Source organism: Molothrus aeneus, chromosome 7 (genome assembly GCF_037042795.1).
Source record: "Molothrus aeneus isolate 106 chromosome 7, BPBGC_Maene_1.0, whole genome shotgun sequence".
Lineage (NCBI taxonomy): Eukaryota > Metazoa > Chordata > Aves > Passeriformes > Icteridae > Molothrus > Molothrus aeneus.
Window position 1 is genome coordinate 28,308,388 of NC_089652.1, and position 24,921 is coordinate 28,333,308.

Here is a 24,921-nt window from a genome sequence, read left to right on the forward strand (position 1 = left end):
ATGGCACATAACTGTCCACATCTACACCTGCTTGCATCTGGTTTCCACTGCCCTTTCTTTTTTCCTCCACAGATCCTAAAAATTGGTAAATTTGCTCCTTTCTTTCCAAGGGGTTTTTTTGTCTTCCCCATATTTTTTGCCTACCTCTCCTCCCCACTAACATCCCATCAGCTTTGTGACACAGGTTCTCTCAGTTCCTTCATGGTCCAGGGAGTTACAAAGCACTTTTCTGAATTGCTGCTTCATTCAGCACTGATGTATGGGTCTGCCAGGCCTTGGAAATAACAGAAATTAAATAGTTGTGAGAAGAAGGAGGGTTGTCCTAGTAACCCTCTATTAGCAGCATTCCCCATGGTGAGCAGGAATGGAGCCAGTGCATGATCACACTCTGCAAAGAATCACGCTTACATGAAAAAACCTACCCAAAACACCACCATGAAAACATCCCAAAACAATGAGCTGACATGGTGGATCAAACTGTCACTACTGTAACTCTGCTGGGAAAACTCCCCACTGCTTCCTACCTGCACCTTCCCCTTCATGTGAGAGGACAAGCCGTGCTTTCAGGTGCTTTGCACAGCTGCTGCTGGGACACACAAGCATTTACAGCTGATCCTACAACTCAGCAAAGCCCTGGACACTCAGCCTTCTGCATGCCACTTACTGGGGAGATCTCTGCAACAGGAGGCCAGGAGAGAATGTTTTGCTGATGGTCACACAGATCCAAGTTTCATAAATAGTTTTATAAATATTTATAAATAAATTTATAAATAGCACACCAGGTTTTTCAACTTGGGGGTCAGTTCTGTAGAACTGCAGATGAGGAAGTTGATTTTGAATGTTGATGATCCTCCTATATGTTTAAGGCATCAGTTTGGGAGGTTGATCCAAAAAATGGACATGGTTACTGGTCAAGATCTCCTTAGATTTTCTCAGTGCCTTTGAGAGCCTCAGATATTTGCCAAAGTTACACACAACAACCACAAAGAGCTCTGCTGGTTGTGGTATCAAGGAAGATAACACCCATAGTGCTATATTTTGGCTGCTTTTTAACTAGCATCACACAGATACTTCCCAATTTCTGAAAGCTACTTGCAAACTCCCAAGTCCCCAGAATCTACAGAGTTTTACAAATCCTTATTCCCACCATTTAAAATTATGTGCATCCTTCTTGGGCTTTGTAACAAACCCAGAAATGGACACAGAAAAATCTCAGTTTTCTAAAAAGAGAACTTCTATCATTCCACCGGGGCAATGCCATGCCAATGGGATGTGTGTGATGAAATTAATTAAACCTTTGGTCTTTTGCCTCCTTTGCTCTTTTTGCAGTCCTCTGGTGCTCATCATTTCTGTCAGTTCTGTTTCTGAAGTGACCTGTTCTTAGTTTGGTTTCTTACAAAAACCCCACTAACAGAATTATGCAGACTGCACAGTCAGTACCAACCTCTCCCCAACTTTTTCACCACTTAGCATAAGGTAAAGCTAATAAAAAAGAGAAACTTTAGAAACTACACTATGACTTTCATTTACTGAAGGACAGAGACTCAAGTTAGCAGTGGTACTAACTTCAGTCACAGGATGCCAGACCACTCGAGAGCTCTTCTCCATTAATTGGTTCCAGCTTTTGTCTCTTCTTCATTATTTATCCACTGTCAAAATTATATATACACCAGTAGGAACAGATGCACAAATTAGCAGCAATTGTTGAGGGATATAAATACAGTATAAAACAAGAGAAGTTAATCCATCCCCATCCAGAGCTGTGCCTCTGTTTTATAGCTTCTGTAAGAGAGCTTCAAATAGTTTTGCAAAGTTTCCTGCATTACAGAATAAAAAGTTTAACTAATTTTTGCTTTTCAGTCATTATCATCTAGGGAGGAAGCAAAAAGGTGGGATGGTGATTTTAATAAAAACCTCTTCAAATGTTATATAAACTCAATGTTCTTAAAACCACTTTGCATGTTAACTACATGACAAAGCAGTTCATCAACTGAAATCTCACGAAGTCTTTACAGGAGAAAAGCAACTCTGTAAAAGCAAGTCTTCACAAAAGAAAAGTTTTGTTCAGAGAATACTCAACTTTTCTTGTCAAGGTTACTCCAGATTACAGAGGACTGGGAGTGAATTAGCTGAATAAATGTAATATGATGGGGTTTTTTTACTATAAATTTGATACATTTGTTTTTATCAGACCAATCAGCAGTCATACATTTTTTTAAAAATCAATTTCTTCTTAGTACTACTGAAGAAAAAAGAGAATCCAAATAACCTTGATGAGTTAAAATTCTGCTCTGTAAACTTCTGCAGGCACCTTCATTATTCTCTCCAAATTACTCTTCACAGTATTTCATCATTAAAACATCTAACACTCTTCAATCCATCACCCTGTGAACTTCACAGGCCCTTGTGTACACTCAGATAGCAGGGTGTGAATTATACATCACAGGCCCTTCCTAATTGCTGCTGCCTTGCTGGCAGCTGCAGATCTGCAGTCACCTGGCAGGCTGCACTCCTGGGACCTTATCCTGACTGCAGCACACGTGCTCAGGATGGGGCGCCTTGCACCAGGAATTTATCTGCCTTGTTCTGCACAGGGTACAAGGCTCACTCACAGCCCTGAAGACTCCAGGGGCTCCCAACAGGGACCAGGATCACAATATATTCCCAGCTCAAAGAGGAAGATCACAGAGCAAATGAATACTTCAACAAGTTAGCATGTATTTGTTCTTAAAGGTTGCTGTGCACATGCACAAAGAGGTAGATTTGCTAAATATATAAAACTGCTGTCCTTATGGGCTTAGAAGTTTTCATGGCTGAACCATCATCCGGATCACTCCCTGTCTGGTGTTCTGGTGATCCCTGTCTAGATTCCTGGGTTGAAACATCCCCTGTAATATCAACATTCAGACTTACTGCACAGCTTTGAGGTGTGTCAAGGCTGCAATAAATGAATTTCTTTACACATGAATTTTGGCGTGAATGAAAATCTCCAAAAGATAAGTGACTTTTTCCTCTCAAAAATAACAAATTGATTAAGAAGAGACAAATGATTGGTGGTGGTAAGAGCAGAGTATTTCACCTTCATCCATGGGTGAAACCTACTTCTGCACTTCCCAAAACTTATTGCTAACTTGAAAAAAAAAGAGAAAAATCTTCAAAATTAAAAAGCAAAGATTCACAGCTGCCAGGCATAGGTGAAACTCCCAAGAGCTGGTTCTTGACAGAGAGAGTTCCCATTTAGGTAAAATTCCCTGCTGTCATTTGGGGAAAGATGTGGGCAGGCTCGTTTCCCTCCTACTCGCTTTTCTCATCCTACAGCTTCAACCAGAAGTTAAAGCAATTAAATGCTCTAAACTCACATGAAACCCACAGTTACCCCCACCTACAAGCAAAAATAACTTTCTACTGCTCGTGGGCACATGCCTTGAATAAGGAAAAGGAGGGAGAGGTCTTGCCAAGCCTTGATTCTGAGAAACAACCAACCAACCCATCAATGCACTTTGGAGGAAATTGAAGCTCAGGGACTCGCACAGAGAGCAGCAGCAAGGATGCAAAACATGGATAAAAGTGGCTCTTGGGCTTTCTCCTTCTTAATGCTGGTCTTCCTTGTTTTTAAACAGAAACCATCAATTTTCATTCTGCCTCTCCTCAGAAAGGAAAGAAGACAAGGAGGAAGATGGATTATACAGTAAATATTTTAAAAAGTTACAGGTCCTGCCCTTTCCTGGCAATGAGGCCTTCCAGAGAAATTAAAGCTACACAAACTTTGGCAGAGATGAGGGACTGTGTAATATTTGAAAATATCTCTGTCAGAGTTGTCAGAAATTTATACCTGCCATAATGTAACTTTTTTTTTTAAGGAGCATTAAGTTCTTCACCACCAAGAAACATTAAGAATGGATGTCCTGTGTGTGAGGACAGTGGGAGGAGGGAAGAAAAAGATGTTTACTTAGTTGAATTTTTCCTTAAATGTCATAGTTCACAATTCCATAGAACCTTGCAACCTGGGAATTTAAAAAACTTCCTAAGCAACTACTTGGGCATCACAACACCTAAAAGGTGAAGAGGTTAAGTTGACACAGCTGGTCTTAATACCCTGACACTCAGCCAAAGTGCAACTCTTTGGTCATTTTTGAGGGGAAAACCTTTGGGTGTTAGAATGTCATTAAATCAGAAGATGAGTTACAAATGCTTTTCATTTTAAAAGCTGAAAGCAAATGGTCTTGTTTCATTTCTGCAAATGGTTTAGTTCAAGTTGTCAAGAAGTTTAAGAAACTCTGAAAGCAGGTTAATGTTGTTGAGTACATGATTCATAAGAATTATGTGAAGGGGTGAAGAGAGGAAACTGTCACTTTTACTGCACTTGGATGCCAGCCCTAAAATAAGCTTCTTGAAACAGTTCATTAAAGGAATTTCAATGACAAAGCCAACCTTTATCCGTTCACAGAGGACTTCAAGCCTCCTTTTATAGCACAGAGATTACTATATTTGGCCAAACCTAGATAACATTAAAGCCATTATCACTGCAGTGAGACACTATAAATAGCAATAGTAATGTAAAACACTTAAAATTCTGTCTGGGAAGCATGATAGATAAACAATATTATCTATGCATAATTTAGGGCTTGTCTATCAGCCATAATCTTATTCATGATAACATGAACAAATTTAGTTACATAATTCACCTTGTTGTTTACCCAAAATTACTTGCATAGTCTTGGGAACTCCTTTCCTGATGGCTTTTGACAATAGACTTTATATTTAACACACACACATATGTGGGAAAGGTCAAATCATGCTCTGAGGTTCTGGATTTGTCAAAGTTAATTCTCATTCAATAAATCAGGACAGGAAAATGTTTCATTCTCTGTTTAAAGGTTCTCTTCATGTGCATTGAATAAGAGGGTATTAACCTCAAACATTTGCACCTTTGTTTTGTCACCACTAAAATTTTCAGAAGAACATGATCCTGAAACAAATTTTGCTGCCAAAAATTACAGGAAATTGTATTTTCATTGTGGATAAATTAGTCTCTGAACTTTACTTTCCATAACAATAATCAGGAGATTATGAACTCATTTGCAGGAAATCCAGATAAAAAGATTTGCTCAAAAAAGATTGTCTTTTACCCATTCAGATCAAAAGGACCACAGTATTTTGCATTTAAAAAATCATCTTTCCCTTATGGAGATATAGCCCACCCTCTAAGGGAAGTGTACCACAGTAAGAAATATCATAGCAGAACTGCTCCTTATGGAAGGATCATGGCTATGCTTTATAGACTTACTGCTGGTACTTAAGGAAGATCCCTTCTACACAGGTTTAAACTGACTTATTTTTTTCTTAAACAAACAGAAAAGAAAAAAAAAAGAAGTGTGTGACCTCTTTTTCTAAAAGAAAAACCACAGAAAAACCCCACAAAAAAAACCCCAAAAACCGCCCAAAAACCTGAACCATGTCACCTAGAATCTAAAACTAAGCATATAAAAGCAGAACTGTAAAGTTAAGGACACTTCATTTTTAAACTAGCAAAGAAAGCCTACACACATTAACTTCACATAATTTTAGATTAACGTTTTCTCCTGGTAGAGTGGTTTGGGTTTGGTTTTTAATTAAAATTAGAGGTGGTCCCAAAAGCCCAGACCCAATCATCCCTGAAAATTAAAATATTTAATCTTGTCTGGAAGAGAATTTAGTAAGCCACTTCTCCCACACAAAATGTCAAACCAGGCTAAGTGCACCGGGCTGTGCTCCGGTGCCTCTCGAGTTCAAAGGACCCAAGTTAAACCCATCTGGATGGAAACCACCAGAGCCTCATTATTTCCATGTTGGCAGTGGGTTTGGAAAGCAACCTCACTCTGAAGATCCAGTAAAAAATCAAGATGTTGGGTTCCAAGCTTTAAGATGACAATCAAACTTTTAAATTAATAGTTAACAAAAATTCCCATCCATTATACTTTCATTAAAATCTGCATTTATACACAATCTTGGAGAATGGGGGAAAAAAGCATCACCAAATACAGCTGATGGAGAAGGAAAACCCACAGCTCTGTGCAGACCTTCCCACTTCTGTGAGCTGCAGAGGAAATGCTCCTGCTGATAAATCATCAACAGGAAGCCAGATTCAATGGCTGGGCACAGCACCCTTGCACTGACTTCACATACTTCTCAATTGCCTTGACACAATAACCTTTAGCTCATAAAAACTTAGCTCTTATGACATTTTTGAATAGTGACGAACACAAACCAGAATTGCTTGGAGCGTTCTCCTCTCAAAAGCCTTCCCTTGAGCATTTCCCTGTGCAAAGTAAAGAGCCTGCTTGCTTTTATTCAGCCAGTTCATTAATCAGCATCCCTGAGATGCTGCCTCCCCCCTCCAGGGTGTTTCTGTGTGCATGTAAATGCTTCAAAATCATCCCCAGCCATTCCCACTAGAGGTGGTTTCAGTGCACCCAGGCAAGAGCAAAGGCTCCGTGCTGAACTCCTGGTGTGAAATGAGTCATTTGTTCCAAATCATGTTTCCTTTCTTCAATATTCGCACTTAGTTATTCATTTCCCTAAAGTACATGAAGATGAGATGTTCCTGAGTTATTTTCTGTTTGCTCTCAGCACATACACTATTTTATTCCTATTTCTTATCTCACTTTTCCAGCCTTTTCCATGATTTCAGTGGGCTGTGATTTAGGACCTCACAGGCACAGACAACAAAGCCCACACTTTGAGGAAGATATCATTTAAGTTGTTTCCTCTTAAGTCTTTTGAGACCTTAGAGTCCCTTTGCAGTGGAGATGGTTGGCACCTGCAAGGGTCTGATTCCTAAACACTCATTAGCATGAGGAATAAAGTCAAAATTCCTTGTAAGCTGCAGAAGTGACACTATTACATAAATGCTTGTATTATTCAATAAATATGCAAAATATGAAAATTAAATGTTTGCCAGAGTTCTGTTAGCTACTCATCAGGAACTGACTGGTGCCCATAACCATTTATGTATTTGTGTTTCACCTTTCATGTTTCTTCACAGCCATAGCTGAAAATCACAGTTCTTCTCTCGTTCTATACTCTTAGCCATGTGCCATTTTTTGATGCATCTTTTGAGATCTCCATACCGGCCATTATCTTTGATCTATTTTTTTTTCCAGTCACAATTGTTATATCAGATTCCCCTTCTCCCTTTAAAATTTTTCATTTACAAACTTAGTTCATTATTATTTATTTAGTTTTTGTATATGTGGTCATATAGATTAAAATTTCAAATCAGTATCATCCTAAAGAGACAATCAGCTTTACTAAGATTTGACCACTGAACCACTTTCAAACCTGCAAAATAATGACATATGGAAATTGATGTGGAAGACTAAAATACCATAGTCTTGTGGCATGCTAATGAATTGCACTTACTTTGAATGTCAGGTTGACCTTTGAGTAATTGAAAAAAGTAATTCACAATCAGCATCTATCACAAGTAATTTACACACCTACTTGAACAAGCTCAGTGTCATTAAGGAAAAAATGAATGTGAAGACACAAAATGTAATTTACTGTAGCACAAAGTCTGCTGAGGGCACTGTGGATGGCCTCTTCCTCTCCCCTTCATCACCATGCATATATCCTTCATTTTTAATCACTGAACTGTTACTGTCTTTGATTTCTGATACTGATTTGTTTTCATTGTATTGCTAGTGGATCTTTATTTCTTTACTGAGTCACAACCAAAAAAACTGAAGGGCTGAATTCCATCCAAGCCAGCACACAGACTCTCCCTGATTTCAGTGAGTTTTATACAAGACTCTACATTCAACACTGAGCAAGCTCCCAATTTTCTGCTTGTACGTTGCCTCTCCCAGCTACCCTCAATCCTAAGGTAAAGTCTTCAAATACATCAGAATATCATGTGGATTTTTTCACGTCAGCTCCTGGAGGGTACAGTATGTTAGAAACTCACTTTTATTTTTTTTGAGCATAAAGTATCAGAAAATATAATTCAACCACATACTAAAGCTGCACGAGAGAGAAAAGCTACCGAGGGAGTTCTCAGGAAAAAACTCTTGTTGTAAGGGGGGAGATGGAAAAGGGCAGCTCTCTGTCCCCAGTCCCTGTGTCTCAAAAGAAGCATTTATAGACTGACAGAGCTGTTACACAGTTCCAGGACCTGGCTTAGCTGAGACATAAGTGTTGTCCAAAGAGATCAGGTACAACAGCAGAGGTGAAATGCATTAAGATTAGGTTAAACTTTGCAAGTGCAGCCTATAAAGCTATCAAGCTACCTGAAGTACTACTTTATTGCCTCTTCCCTGGGAAACTGGACAGGGGAACCAGGAGATGTTCAGAAGCTCCTGGGGCTGGACTACCGCAGCAGCACAGGCTGAGCTTGATTTTGCATGACTTGCCAGAGATTGGATATCAAACTCTTCTCCTCATCCAGGTAGACCGAGGAGCAACACATTGCTGGGTGCCTGAGCAGGTGTCAAGGCTGTCACTAATGGACCCCCTGCTTGTAATTTCAAATTGAGAGAAACCACTCCAGAAAATCTAGACCTTAGCCAGACTCTGCAATTTACCTTGTTGGAAGTGCTCCCAACTTTTAACTTGCATTCCATCATCTCTTATCAGAGGGGTGCTTGTAATTGTCCAGGAATAACTCACCCCCAGTATAACACCTTCTCAAAACCATCAACACTTACTCCAGCAAAGAAATAATGAAAAAAAAAAAGGAAAATGTAAGGAAAGAGATCAGTTCAAGTCACTTCTCAAAGGAAGATATTGTTTGAGTGAGGCAATCCTCCTACCATCTTATAAACAACTTTCAAAAGTCAGCTAGTGACACTTCAGAGCCTTTACACTGATTTTGGATTATGTGTCACTGACATCTTCATCCCTGGGCGTTCAGGGCCAAGCACTGGGAGGGTCCCTCCTCCCCCGTGGCTGGGAGACAGGCTGCTGTTCTTACCTGACATTGTCATGCTTCTGGATGTAGATCTTATGAAACATCATGTCTTCCTGTTTGGCATTAATGTCAGCTTTCATCTCCATGGCAACATGTCGAGGAAGTACAGAGAGCAGGAGACGCTCCTGTGGAGTCAGACAGATGAACCAATTAAAACACCTGCTGCCCAGTTAACAAACACACTTTGTTCCTTACTGGGGAGAAATGACTCATCAGTTTGGTGAGAGATGAGTACAGCCAAGCAAAATGGGCTCCATAACCCCAGGAGCTGACCCCCTAACCAGTCATATGCAATTGTCTTCCCAACCCCACAATAAGAATTCAATGGTTTTAGAAGAAATGTATTATTTTGCATTCCAGGTGCACTGGGCTTACAATTCATGGTTGCCAATTCTCATGCCAACCATGCAAGTCAAAGAGTGTCCATGCACCGTTCTTGGAAGGACTCTGATAAATGAGATTGTCTGACCTCCCACACAGTCTCTGCACACCACCACCAAGTCTTCCTTCACCTTACACCAGAGAAATGATACCCCAACACCCTTGGGCACTATTTAAAATTCCTTCCTTGCTTATCTAATTATCTAAGCACATTCCCCCAGCAGGCACAAACCTGCTCTTGGCAGCTAAAATGTCGTAGAAACGCCCCGATAACACCAGCATGAGAAGTGCTACTGCTACACTTTAAACTGCTGGTAGTGCCCAATTGCATTAAGATCTGTAAACCCACCCACTCACCTACAAAAGCATTTTCAATAACCACATACCATCAACAGTTTGTGGCTCTCCTTGCCCCTCAGTTGGCACTTTCATTTACTGATCGTAGATTTTGTGTGACTTTCGTAACATTATTTTGCAAACTGTTCCTACAGCGTATGCAGAAATTGACAAAATGATGACTTTATGGTGATTTTCCTAAAAACTCACATAAAAGCAAGTGCTTGTTATTATTCTAAATTTGATGCCAATTTCACACAGAAATTATAGAATTTAAATCTGTGGGTAATTTGTGCCCCAGGGATGCGTTTGTGTATATCAGGAATCACACCTGAGAATTCTGCCCAGAGCTGCATTCTATTCCCAGTCACACCCCGTGAAGTTCAAAAGGTTTTACTATGGCTCATGAAGGTGGGGAGCATCTCCTTTGGGATCAGCTCTGCTGTGGTCTGGTCCAACCTGCAGGCAGTGCTCTGGAATAGCTCTGGAAAAAGTGGGATTTTTTTTCTTGTGTCACTCTTTTCTTTATTTTTCCTTCCCTGTAGTGAACAGGAGGAAGAAAAGGGCCTTCCTTTTTGATGACACAGAAGGAAAGACCCAACCTTATCTAATAGCTCATTAATTCTCAACAACACAGGGAGCAGCAGGGTTCAAACTCAGGCCTGACTCAGAGGGGTCCAGCAATCCTGTCCCAAGTACTCACATCACCAAACCCCTTGCTGCAGTTATAGGCACATTTCTGGCTTCTAATTCCTAGCTTTAACTGAAATTTCACCATTTATTTCTTCCTCTAAGGAGAGAGAGGAACCCTGGGGGAACCAGAGGAAGATGAATTTACTGAAAATGTGCTCAGCATGCACTGAGACATTTTATGGTCTGTAGCACTGCCCAGTATTTTTTTTAACCATAAAGAGAGCCTGCTTTCAGTCTTTGAAGAGATGGTAATAACACAGAAGATGTGTTGGAGGGATTTCTATCTCTGCTTAAAACTGCAGCAGTCATGAAAAGACACTTGTTTTTTAAAGTACTGTCACCGTCACTAGCATACTGCAGGTGCTAACAGTTACATATCCTTATTTTTTTTTTTTTAAGCAGCTCATGAATCATGCACGTGTCCTTAGGCTTCTGTCAGCTATTGGTGCACTCCTTGAGTGGAAAAGCACAACACATTTGTATGCTTTCCAGAGGAAATGCTGTATACACTGTTGTCATTTGCATATTCTAATAGGCATCCTCAAATGTGTGAAAGCTGCTATTTTATGTGTGATTTTACACATCCTCTAAATAACTTGGAGCTTTACGGGAGGTTTGGGGGCACCCACAGGTTTGGAACACTCCCTGTGGGCGCATGGGCACGGAGCATTACTCGCTTCCAAAACAGAGACAGGAGCCTGAGTGTCTGTTTGGGGCATTCCAGGAGATTGTCACCTACATTTCTGAGTAGCTTTTACTTGAGAGCCCCCACCCCTACTCTTCCTTGCACCACAGGCACTCACCAGATTAAATCACCAATATTTTCAAGGCACTTAAGATCTCCAGGAGCTGCACTACCCCTGCTCTGAACTAATAATCAGGGGATGAGATAGGCTCATCAGGTGAAACAAATGCATGTGGCACAACATCCCTTCGTGCAGCTACTAATTAGGAAGCTGAACTGTGTTACAGAGCTGAGCATTATCTTTATTCTGTTTGCTTGGAGTCATCACAATCACTGAAAATAACCTCTGAAGGAGGGGAGAAGGCTATAACAGGAGAAGGCTACAACAAGTGCATTTGTAAGGCATAAGCACATGAAAAGGCCTTCGAAACAACAAAATCCCTATGTTTTATTTCAAATGGAGCAGAGAAATGAGAGTCTCCACTACAGAACAATTTTCATTTTGATACAATAACTAGAAAGTGCTGCAGCCCTTGCTGTAAAATCCTGTATTAGGCACCAGTGAGGTGACCAGGACTGGTGTTTTACAAGTATAACAAGGCAGCATTCTGACCTGATACAAATGCAAGAGCAAATCCATATATAATTCTCCCTTCAAAATAACATGCATGTATAGTTCCACTGAATTATACATTAAACAACTGCATCCCAAGGAGAACTAGTCTCTAAAACAGGCACATAGATGAAGGAGTTCAACACAGATCTACCCTGTTTACATACGAACACATGGATATATTTGTGCATGGGCACACACATCCCCACAATGACTCTGCAAAGAAATTTTAACTATTTATGAAGTCCTCTCCGAAGATGACCTCAAATCACTGTGAATATTTAGTATCTTAAGATTATCCATTTCTCCTCAGATTTAGTAACAGTTACTTTTTACCAAAAGTGACGCTGAGATGAAAAAAAGAGAACAACTTTGCAGAGACAGAAGACATGCAATGCTAGAATTAAGACACTGCAGTCCCAACAACCCATCTCTTACCCAAATGCTATTTGCTCCCTACACAATGTGGAGAACACATGATTTTTCATCCAAGAATATTTTGTTGTGGGCAAACAACACCAACTCCTGTTATGGCTCTGCCCTAGCTTATCTCAAGTAATGAAATCACAAGTCATCTTTTTTCTGCATTGGATATTCTGGAATTTCTATTTACTTTTAGGCTAATTTTGGGTGCTGGTAGATGCTTAATAAAGGAAAATACAAGGTCATTTGCCTGAGAAAATCTGCCTGCCTTTATAAGAGAACAGCACACAGGAGCACCATCGATCTCCAGAAAAAGACAAGCAACTATAAATAACGGTGTTGGGCTGTGCAGTTGTGTTTTCCTCCACCCCTGTTTGGACATGTGGGCTGAGCTGTCCTTATTTGTGTCTGCTGTCACCTTGTGCTTATCTCAACGCATTATGCATGGAGTCATCTGAACTGAACCTGGAGATCAATGTCAGCCCAGGCTGTGACAGCAAATAATCTCATTAGGAGTCTCCAGCTGCCAGGACCCGCAGTCACTGCTGCAGGCACTGAAGAGCACTTGGCTTGGCAGGGACTGGCTTTGACCCATGTTTTTCTGATGTCCTGGATTTCTTATGTATACTATGCTTCCTGGAGAGGGGGAGAAGAAAAAAGCATCAAGATAGGGCATTTGTCAGGGCTGCTCCAAGGAGCTGCTTCTGAGACAGAAGTGCCCAAATCCAGCAGAGCGCAGGCATCTGAGCCACACTGCTGAGGCAGCCTCTCAGCAGGGAGCACAGGGCTGAAATCAATGAGTAAAATGGCACATTTTCTTGGCTCAATCCTTTCCTCCGCTTCAAGGTGTGGAAGGAGGAATGGCTGCTCATTTCATCTTTCTGATACAATATTTGGTGCAAAGGAAAAAGGAGTCTTGGGTGTGAATCTTGTTTTCATACAGAAAGCACCAAATAAGCACGTGTACAGGTTATGTCACAGTAAGGATTGAACAGCAGCTGTGTCAGCCAGAGGTACCTCATGAAACACTGCCAAAACACAAATCCATAGATGCAGATGGGCTGAGACGTGAAGCAAAATGAAACTGAGTTGCCACAGAGATGCAAAGACTCCCCAGCTGATTAATTCCCCTGACCTCTCCCCAAACCCACAACCAAGCTCTGAGATATCTCCCAAGGGAAAAATGGAAGTCCCATTTCATGATTCATTTCAAATTGGACTGAACAGACCACTATGAGATGTAGTGCAGGGCAGAGCTGTGTGTTAGTTAGCAAGGGAATAGTTAAGCTGCCCCAAAAGACCTTCTGTGTCTAATTCTAAGACACAAGAGATTCATTGCAAGAGAGCCCACAAATGAATTAGGGGAGCAGATACATTCAGCACCCTGACAACTAAGCTTTATGTTGGCAGCAAGAGGGCTTTTTATAGCAAAAAAAAATGAAGCTGATGATGAATCTTAATTTTTGAACAAATACAATTAATTTGAAGACAATAGGATACAGAGAGGTGTGTAAGCAGGTAGGAACCTTTGGGAAAGAAGGGAAGAGGACCTTTGGAGGCATCAAGGAACATTACATTGTGTGGACCAATTCTTGCCTGCCTTACAACTCTCTTTTGGCAGTGGCTTGGCTGACAATCACGTCAGGCCTTGACCTTACAAAGAGGGTCAGTCCAAAGCCTGTGTGTTGCATCTGCATTTAACACTTGGCAGCAATGATGGGTGCAAAAAAACTATGCAGACTCTTTGTGTACTGTGTAATTTTCATCCACAGAGCATATGCCACTGGAAATATTGCTTGTCTCTGGAAAAGTATTGGACAAGAACTACACCCCTGAGCTTTCTTTCAAACCTTTAAAAATCCTGTCCTCTAACAACAACCTATTCTTGCCTGGATTACTCATGAAGCAAGAAGCCTGCAAATGCCATCCTACAGGAACAATTTGCATGCTAATTCTGTTTCAGCGTTTTCATGCTTTATTTCCAACTGTTGCTCTTACCTGCTGCTGGTTTTCCCTTTGAGAATGCAGCCTGGCTTGTATGCATTCCCTGGTCTCCTGGAAAGCCTGTCTTTGGGACACCTCTGCTGGGTAGTGGGTACACACGCCTACAATGTTTGTACAGGAGAAGATGAGAACATTGGAGACCAGCTGCAAAAAAAAAAAAAAACAACAAAAAAAGAAAATAAAAAGAGAGAAAAATGGTTACACTTTGGAAAACTGCCATTGGTAACAAAACACCAGCCAGAATCCAGCCCCTTCCATGACTCCCTAAACCAACACGTATTTAAACCTCAGGCTCTTAATTTTAATGAATTTTATCTCTCTAGTCATTAAAATACAAAACTTCCATATAAGACCTCAAATATAGGTTCTTTCCACTGTGTACTACTTCACAAATAATAGATACAATTTGACTGGTAATTCTGCAATCTTGCCTTTGGTTATCTATTATCTGGGAACTACTGAGACACAAATCAATCTAAAAGTGCATCATTGCTCCATCACTGGAGGTCACCTATAACTCACGCAGAGAGATCTGGCAGAGGAACACTAATATTTTCATGTTTGTGCACCTACATATTTGGCTCAAAAACATTTCAAAGGTACATCAACCATTGTTTTGAAATAGTGTTTAAAATACTGGATGTAAAGTGTTGGTATTCACAAGGTTTCAGAGAAGTTTTTATAATCTAGTTCCAACTCAAGATTTTATGTTTCTAGATAAAAGCATACATTTTTTACATTTCTATGGATGAGTACAGAAATGAGTTGCTAAGTCTGAAGCATATTTCAGCTGGACAAGCATGAAGGAAAGCTATGTCACTCTTCCACTCCCATGCATGTTATGTTTTGTAAGGAAGCAGTCACATAACTTTTGCTGAAAATTTGTGTTGCAACCTTTTATTTCCCAACTATTTTTTAATAAAAAGGAAAAAAATATTCATGCCCATTGCTGGGATTTCTTTTAGGCAAAATGCTCAAAGCCTGTTCTGATGGCTTAATGTAAGCATTTCCCTTAACATAGGTCAGTCCCAGTAGGACTTTTTGAGACTTGCACAAGCTGTACTGGATCACCCTTTGAGGACAGACTTATTTGAAACACCTCTCATCTCTTCCAGGGGAAAAGACAGTCAGACCTCCAAGATTCTTAATAATACAGATCTTTGCTCTATTCCCTAATGAGCCCAAATATATCCTTTGCCTTTATTAATTTTTTACTTGCAGAATAAAAAAAGCAGTTTCCAGCCCAGCCCATTCCCTGAAAATATGGAGAAACTCTGAATGGCAGGAGAGCTGCAGGACACCCCTCAAGCCCTGAGCTCACATGGGGTGCTCAGAACTCCCCAGACCAACTTGGACACTGGAGGAGAGAGGAGCTGTCCCCATCTCAAACATGGGCCCACTTTACAAGAGTAACAACCTCTCCATAAAAATCTGACTGGCATTACTCCAACTGTTTGATTACATTCCTATGCTAAGAACAGCAACAATTCTTTTATTGACAACTCCAACTCGAAACAGGATTTAGGCAGAAAAGCTCATCTTTCCGCTCAAAATAAGCAACACCATCAACTACCAGAGGAGGGACTCCCCTCTGTGGGTGGCTGCCAGTAGATGGCAACACTCCAACTTCCAAGCTCCTGCATCCAAGCGCTGCATTTTGGGCCATGCCCCCACAGTGAGTTCCCACATTTGTGTGCCACTCTACAGTACAAGGACCTGCAGGTCACGGACACCCCCAAGTGACTGTCACCAGTCCAGATCTATTTGCAGACTACAGGTTTTCTAGGATGAAGTTATTCTCAACCCCTACAGATGGGTCCCTCCATGCAGAGCCCACAGATGGCACAGAGGTGTGATGAAGATGCAGGTCACACTTGCGGACATGAAATAAATCCCAATACTAAACCCACACATCCCCTTCACAATTGTATTCTCACTCAGCTCTTTCTAAGCCTGGCTGGATCCTGCCAAATCCAAGGTTCTCCACCTCTCTCCCCCAAGCTGATCAGACACCAGTCAACTCCCACCCAAATCCTGCCCAATTACAATTAACCTGAGCCAGTGCTGCATCCAGTGGGCATTTGATGCTATTTTTTGGTGATAATGATGATTTCTAAAGATGATAAATCCCTCCTAGCATAAAAAAAAACCTTCAGCCAGTGCTTATTCTATTGAAAAAAAAAAACAAAACTAACTTAAAAAGGGTGTCAAAATAGGAGTTGCCTAGGATTTACTCTGGTTCCCACTCCATGGGTGCACTGATTGAGACTCTCAACCAATGAACAGAACTTCTACAAGTTCAATCTGGTTAATGTGGGCTCAAAGGGGTTAAAACTAAACAGCATCTTTTGCATGTCCAGATTACAGCAAGACTCCCAAATCCTCACTATTGGAGCTGTGTAGTGATTAGAAAATTTGCCAGGGAATAGAAAATATTATAAGCAGGTATGATATATTTTGAATGGATAAAACTGAGAACAACGAACGTTTTACGGAAATAAGCAGTTTTCAGCTTTAATCCCAAGACTCTGAGATTTCATTTCACTTCCAGTCACTAAACCCCAAAAAACATCCCCAAAGCAGTGACTCAAGTCTTGCACCAAGAACAGGAGACAAAGGGTAGTTTAGATGCCAGGCAACATATCAAGAATTGACCCAGCAGAAAGAGGAACACCTCAGTCTTGAAAACAAGCTCTTTTTAGGTCTTTCTGGACAAATTGGTGTTGTACCTACAAAAAGTCCCCCCAGTGGGGTTCGTGCACAGACACAGCTGCTGTGATGATGCCTTAAACAGCCAGGCTGTGCTGTTCAGGGTGTGTGGTTCATATTGGACACTGAGACAGGGAGTACAAAAAACACCATCAGAACTGACATTATTGATAACATTTTTGGAACACCAAGCAATTTAACTTTTCAGCACTCACATCACTTTACATAAACCCAAGGGACTTCACAGACTGATTTACAACACAGACTCAGATGACCATGCTTCATCAAGTTGGAACAAAAACTATATTGCAATGTAATTTTTAAGTAGTGGGGGGAGAGGTATCTGTATTTATTGTTTAGCAGGAGCTCATTTAAATCACAGTATGGCATCTTTGCAACACCCTGAAACACAAGGAGTGAAATTACGCTGTATTATCTCTGTTACTGTGTAACTTTTCTGTGAAAATATTAAAGATCTGCAGAGATTTAAAACTAAAGCTCCTTTTATTTGCAGCCACACTTGTTAGTTAGAAAGAATTTTGTTCAATATCTGTTCACAATAATTTTATACACAGCCATTTTAAAACACAATAAAGGAAAAAAAATCCTAGGAGCAACTGGGTTTTTTTCACAGTCCTCTGTCTTAACAAAATAAATTTATATCCTGTTTGCCAAATGGTACTACTTGCTTATCAGCTTCCTTGCCATTTTGCTATGGTAACCAGCTTCAGTCCCAGGAGGAAAGAGATGATGTAGATACTAAAAATCTGATTCCCTAAGCTCCATGGCCTGAAAAGTAAAAACATATTATGGCAGCTATTTCAGACAATCTGTGCTTGAAGAGCTGTTCAAGGCAATAGAAAGATAAAATTGTCTGTTTTGTAGTTGACTTCCTTCCCCTGCCTAACTAGAGATTTAAAGTAAGAAGATTCCTACCTTTCTGCTTTTGGAATACAATAGTTTATAAAGACCATTTAATTACATGTAACTCCTAGGTAAGCTAATAAACCTGCCTGCAGTATTGGCACATGTGATATTTCATAAACTAACATGTTTACTCCTCCATGACCTGGGTGAGGCAGAGAAATGCTGCTCTCCTGGTGCTACCAAGGCAGAGCTCTTCAAAGGTGATTCAGCACCTAAGGAAGAGCTGTGTACTATGAGGGGTTTTAAAAAAAAACTGTGGCTCCTTAGCGCCACTGAAATAAAAGATCCCTCAATCTCAGACAACAAAAGAGTTTCCAGCGGCTTTGATTTCATCGCACAAACAGAGCACTGCAACGCCTTTGTTGAATCTCTCGCAGGAAACTGTTTTCAATAATTTTTTCCCCTGGTGACTGAAAGGGAAAAAAGAAAAGAGATGGAAACAGTTTAGTTCCACATGTTCTAGGAGTTATGAAAACCTGGTATTACAAAATCAAAATGAAGAGCTAAATTTGGCCTGACATCAGTGTTACAAAATTGGTGTTTTGGGCACCTCAGGCCAAGCTGAGGAAGAAGCAGGATGTCTCAGTGGCCAGGAGAGAGCCTCCAGACCACCACAGCAGAAAAAGTATCAGCTTGCAGCAATATTGCCACACTTCCCCCTGCTGTGTTTCTATTCGATAATTCTTCAAACACCAGATGCTATTCAATATGTAATTAAGAGACAACAACATGCTTAAGAGAAATAGCATCAAGATAAATTTAGTTAGTTCCCTACCTCTGCCAGAGCAAACACGGCTGGCTACTGACATGAGAAGGTGGGCCATATTCCTTGCAATATCATTGCTTATTATAAAAGTCACAGCTTATGGTTTTTTTGCCAAGTTACTCTGCTTTGGTCTACTTCTGTTGCAGAGGCTCAGGGTTACTTCTATTCGAAGATCACAGCATTAGGCTATTCCCTTTAGTTTCCAACGCCACTAACCAACCAGTATTCTGTTTTTCTATTTATTTTTCATTTAAATCAAAATATTGTTTCAATATTTTCATAAGGTCCTGTTTTGAAAACAATTACTTTTGAAGATTTTACTGTGAAGCAATAAAACTGTCACAAGGAGAAATAAAGCACATATATGGAGATTTAGAAGTCATAGGAAACAACCTGCAACAAACACCAAACTATGTACCCCCTCTTTCCAGTGTGACACTGCTCTGTCTCAGCTTTCCAACTTTCATGATACTCAGCCAGTAGCAAATTTTTTGTAAAGTGATCATCTGTGCAACTGCCAGATTAAAAACAGCTAACACTTGACTTTCTAAGCTACATTTCAAAGTGGTTGTACATTGAATTGGCAAAGTGGTCCATTTATTAATTGCAGGGGCAGACACTGAGATTATCTTTACTTTTTAGATTTACTTTTTTAACCTTTACAAATTATTATGAAATCTTGAATACTTACTGTAAACAATGTAAGAACAAAAATATGATGATTACAAAAGCTCTAACTATATAAGACAATTCTGCTGCACCAATATGTGCAATCATGAATTGGAAGTATGGATGAATTCTAAAGACAAAAAGCACCAACATTATAAGAAAGTGTTATTGTTATAAGATATAGCTGGTGCTGGTTTTTAAACACTTTCCCTGAACTGCAATTAACCCTCTATTGCCTCTTTATACACTACTGTCTAATAAAAAAATTGGAGCAGCTACAGAGCCAAAGGCATAATGAAAATTAAAATGAAAGACAACATCAGCTGGCTCCAAGATCAAATTACTCATGTATTTGTGTTGTATATACAACAACATCTTTCATTTCCCAGAGCTACAGCCAGCAGAGTACTAAGATAGTGAAAATTTGTAGATTATGCTAGAAAGATAATTAAACAGTTAAAGTCACATAGTCTTCTCCAGTGTTTGGCTAGTAAAGAACAGCGTAAGTACTAGTGAAGAAATCAGGAGGTTTCAATTTCAAATGTGGCAAGTATTTCTACTGAGTATTGAGGGAAAACTGTAACATCCAAAGATTACATCAATACAGCAGAGCCTCAGAACAAATTTTCTGAAGGTGCTGTGTGCTGCCTTCCCTCTGTTCTGCTGCTGCTGCACAGCAGCCACTGCTTGGATCTTGAGCAGAACAGAAAAGCAGTGACAGCCATCACCTTCCAAAGGCTTCTGTGACACAAGAGCAGTGCTGCTGAAGCCAGTGTCACAGGTTTAAATGCCTCCTAAGTCATACCTGAACTATTGCAAAGCAGCAGAATTTTTTAGAGAGTATTAGAGAGCGATGTTCTACATGTGCACTAAATCTCTTCAGCTGATGGTGAGAACAAAAAGTGTCTCTGCAGAAACACTTCTGAAACTTTTCTGATGTTCCTTCTCTTTGGTGAGCCTACAAGGAACAAAAGCTGCCCACTTCACTCTTTCAACTAGATTCTATATTTGGCATAAAGTTACTTGCTGAGAGTGACCTGTGGTATTTTGGCTGAAAACACAAAAAGAGCCCTTATGCCACTTGTGAATATCTCTGTTCAAGGACTGCAGTCAATAAAACATTCGTCTGATGCCATCCATTCTGTGCATTTCAGTGACCAGCTCACCTTTCCAGCCCCAATGTACACTGATCCCTCAAACGTGATGCTGTTCTCCCAAAGGAAAGCCATAACAGTAATTTGCTCCACATAAGTTCATTCTTTCTTTAAAATGAAAATAATTATTATCTAATTTACCTTTTAAATACATAGCTGCATGTGGAGACGTAATACACTATAACCCTAATCCAGAGGAAAAAAAGAAAGATATTTATATTTTTCAATTCTCGTAATTGTTTCAGACGATACCAAAATCTTTGATGCTGCATTCTTATTTGTAATGCTTCCCACCTTATTCTATATAATTTTAATTCATTTAATGATTGTTGTAACTGCAAACCTTCTATGCATTCTTGCCGAACAATATTTGTACTGCCATGCAGAATAATTTATGATTTGGGGTTTTTTTATCAAGAAAACCTTTAAATCCTGCTTTTATTAAAGAACAAAATATTACCAATACAGGTTTTTTTAATAAAGCTTCTAAAAAGGAAAAAATTCTTACATAAAATGGATAAATTCTACTTCCCTAACAGTGTTTTATTAATTTTTCTGCTGGAATTTCATTTTCTTTCATTACTGACTGATAAGATTAAGAAGTGGCAAATATATTGTCCTAACCAATTCTTGGTGTAACATCAGCTAAAAGAAATATTTGTGTGTCTAAGTTTTCCTGGAACTCATTCACGACCCCAGAAAAGCATCCTTTGCATAGTGGCACAGCCTGGGTGGAGGGAATGCTGCCCTTCTCTAGCAATAAAACAGTAGGGAAGGAGATTCCTGGGTCTGCCTTCCATCTTCCACAGATCTCTGTGGCAAACAAATTTTTCTTTACCTCCACACTTAACATAATTTAAAAGGTACAAATCAGCACTGGTTTTCAAGCAAGGATCCTCCCTTGATGGTGATCGAGATGAAGCCTGGAACAGGCTCTCTGAAACAACTTGGAGGGAGGCTTCCTCCACTAAGACAGGGACATTTCCCCTTTCCTTTCTCCTGCTGACAATTCAGCCCCTGCTTTTTAAATTTAAATTACCACCTAAGTCTTTGCAACCAGGCTGTCTCCTTGAAATCCAGGGGCTTCTTATCTTAAGAGATGGAACACCAGCCAGATGCTCCTGCTGAGCACAAGCTGCAAGTTTGGCCTGTTTCAAATCTGCTGGGGCAGCCTCCAGAAGGAACAATGTGATAGAAATGGAGGACCTGGATTGAAACACATCTCATGAGCAGTACTGTGCAGTGTTTTTAACATTTTAACCCTCCAGCCCACTTAATCTGACCCTCGTAAAAAAGCATTTGTACCAGGAGTGAATTCATCTCCCTGGAAGTGTGTTTATTTCTGATCCACAGATGTGACAAAGACTTCAGCAACCAAATACAATCCTACCAAAATAAAAGCCCTTGAAACAGGCCTTGAAACATTAGGTACATCTCCTTGAGGATGTGAAAGTGGATGAAATCTTCTAGACTTTCTGTGCATGACTCACAGCTGTCATTGGATAAACATCTTCCCATAAAAAACATGTCAAGATAATTTTGACAACTGTACAAAATTTTCCCAGATGCATGATAGCTTAGGCAATGACTTTAGTTAAGATAATTAAGCAAAGCTCTGATATTCCAGCAAAATCAATTGTTCTGCAAATGATTGTAATCATGTTTGAGTTATTTTCATGCCAGTCCCACCTGTCCCTCTGCTCCCAAGACACGAGGAGCTGGTAAGATAAGAGATACAATAGGTGTTAATAGAAAAATGTTGTAATTGAATAGAAGCTAGATTTCTTAATGTCTGGTTATCCAGATTCTGCACAATGTCTCTGAAGCTAAAGGGAGGTCTAATCAATGAGGAGAAAAGTCAAGAAGTGTGCTTTATTCATCATTTATATCCCATTTCCTTCTCTATCTGATGGAAGGGATGTGAGGCACAGAAGCCAAATGCCTAGGTTTTCTATCAGGCTCTCTTAAAATTAGTCTGCTACACTGAAACATACATGAAAGTCCATTAATACACACCAACTAACTCAACAAGCAAATACATAAACTAGTCTAAGCCATAGTGGAAGCAAGATTATGTTTACTTTGCTTTTCTGTATTTTTTTTTCCCTTTGGAACATGTTGTGCCTGGCAGCCATGCCAAGTACATCATCTCAGCAGAAGAGACTTGTGAAGCCCAGGATCCCAGTCCTACACAGTCACCCCTATGGCTGCCACAATGTCCCCTCCCCACCCTCCTGTGCAGGGGAGCTCTGCCTTTCCCAACACGCTGCACAGTGCCAGCAAATGCTCCACAGAAAAGCACGTGCCCAAGGCCTGTGCTTGCATTCAATGGCTTTGGGAGAAAATGTCTGTACTAAATAGGCAAAATCATGAAGACAAACACCCCTCTGCTTCCCCCTGTCACAGTGAATCCTAGTCCTTAGTGTTCCTGGGAATATTTCAGGGAGCCCTGGACTCTGATACAGGCAATGCATCACGTCCCTTATCTTCCATCGTCATTTAAGCACAGGAGTCACCTCCAGGTCACTGGGAAAACAAAAATATTTATCTAGTTACATGAAAGTCTTATTTATCTGGGAAAAAGGAACATTCTCCACTTGCTCAGCAGGCAGAAATGAGTGCCCTAAATATGGTCTGCAAGATATAAAAATTACTATTTCCCAAGCATTTAGAATGTGTGTTTTTGGGAGGTGGTGAGTTAGACTGGTTTTGTTTGTTTGTGTGGGAAGAAATGTAAAATTGGAGAAAGAATGGAATACAGATGGGTATTTTGGTTTTGATTTAAAAAATACCTCCTTTCTTCTTCTGTTGCTGGATTGCAAATCAAGCCAGAGCATCTTGCCCACAATATCTGTTCCTTCCTATTAACATCTCTATCCCAACATATATTTTTAATAAACAAAATTTGCCAAGCACCACCAGCAAAATTTGAACTCTTGAACTGAAGCAGTGGCTTGCACTAGATGAGGTGAAGGAGCACCATTCATAGCAGATTGCAAAGATTGTGCACAGCCACCACTAACATCCAAGTCAATCTGTGAGGGACCTGGCTGGATCACATCCTTTCCTCCCAAGGCTGCTGTGGGTTTTGCCAGCTGTTACAGTAAACTGGGCTCACTTCTGCATCACAGGGGCTGCACACAAGTCTGAGATTTGTTATCACATCTGGCTGTTCCAGCAGCTGAGCACACTGATCTCTAAACAGATTTGGATTCAGCAACACAAAAACTCAGTAAGCAAATTCCTGACCAAATTTTAACGCAGCCCAGTGATCAGCTCAAAGGAGCATTCCTTGGCCTTCAGCTTTGTCATGCTGAATTTCAAAGGTCTACACTAATATAATAAAGATTTTATAGAGAAGCTCTGAAAGACACTTCAGAACTGTTATGAAGGCAAATGTAAGACAACCCAATGACATTGGTTATGACTGGCTTTGTTTATAATACAAATTACATCATAATTTAGCCTGCCTCCATTTCACTGTGGAAATCTCTCTCCTCTGTGCCTTTGGAGCTGCACTACTGCACTCTTCATGAGTCTTTCATTCTGCCACACATTTACACAGTAAATCCTATTTTTTTCCACCCTGCACTTTCTCCTCAGCTCCCCAGTTCTGTCTGTCCCCAGACACACACACAAATGTCTCACGATTCCAGGATCAAACCAAATGATTGCTTGTAAATTAGCCAAGATGAACCTCATTCTGTTCCAATAGCATCAACAATTTGGTTACTCACTACTAGGTGAGTTTTTCACAGCATACTCTGCAAGTAATTTACATTGCTTTGCAGAATCTGAAGGAAAACATTTCAAGCTAAATTTTCAAGATATATGCATTGGAAACATTATCCAAGCCCCATACCCCAAGATTGCACCATTAATTTCTTTAAGTATTATGAAATGGCAGGAAATTGGATTCTTGAATCAAGATATGCTAAAGGCAAAGGATATTTTGGTAGGATCTTAAACCTGCTTTTCCTTCCTGTCAAATGTGTAACATGAATATACTGAAAATACTGGAATTACAACACTGTAAAAATTCCACTGTTTAACAGAAATAAACAAATTAACCTCACTTTCCTGGACATGTACAGTTTGGAAGAGCCTTTGAATTCTGACAATTCAAATAAGTTGGGTTGGCTGGGAATTGGGTAGGATATAAAGAAACTAAATCCAAATTTCTGCTGCTAGTGGAAAATTTTGAACCTGTAATTGAGCACGTACTTTTATTCTCCACAAGATCATTACCAGAGATTATGCAGCTGAATAGGTTTTCTGAGGTGAACCTAAAATAGACCAAATATCATACTAACCTCCCCAAGAGGATACTGTACACCACAGAATTGAACTTTGAAAAACAATAAATTACAATTATTTAAAGCAACCTAATATGAGGAAGACAGACAGAAAAAAATAGGGAGTACTTATTTTCAGAATTTTTTGTAATATGACAACAAGACAGGACCTAAGAGACCTCTTGGTCTATAGAGCTCATTTCCCAGTTGCCTCTTAAAAATTGCCATAACCAAAAAAAGTGATACTACAATTCTGTTGAAGTTTGAAGTCCTCTGAATAGCAGTAGTTGCTTTTCCCATATTATATATAATACTTCTC

At 40.0% G+C, this 24,921-nt stretch overlaps 1 protein-coding gene across 1 annotated transcript in view; it reads right to left on the bottom strand.

Annotated features, from left to right (window-relative positions):
- ADCY5 (adenylate cyclase 5) overlaps nt 1–24,921 on the bottom strand; it is a 204,269-nt gene that overhangs the window by 69,447 nt on the left and 109,901 nt on the right. Inside the window, exons 2-3 of the mRNA XM_066553913.1 lie at nt 14,077–14,226; nt 8,951–9,072 (exon numbers count right to left, since the gene is read on the bottom strand). Of these exons, the coding sequence (XP_066410010.1) occupies nt 8,951–9,072; nt 14,077–14,226 (272 nt within the window). The remainder of the gene's footprint in view (nt 1–8,950; nt 9,073–14,076; nt 14,227–24,921) is intronic.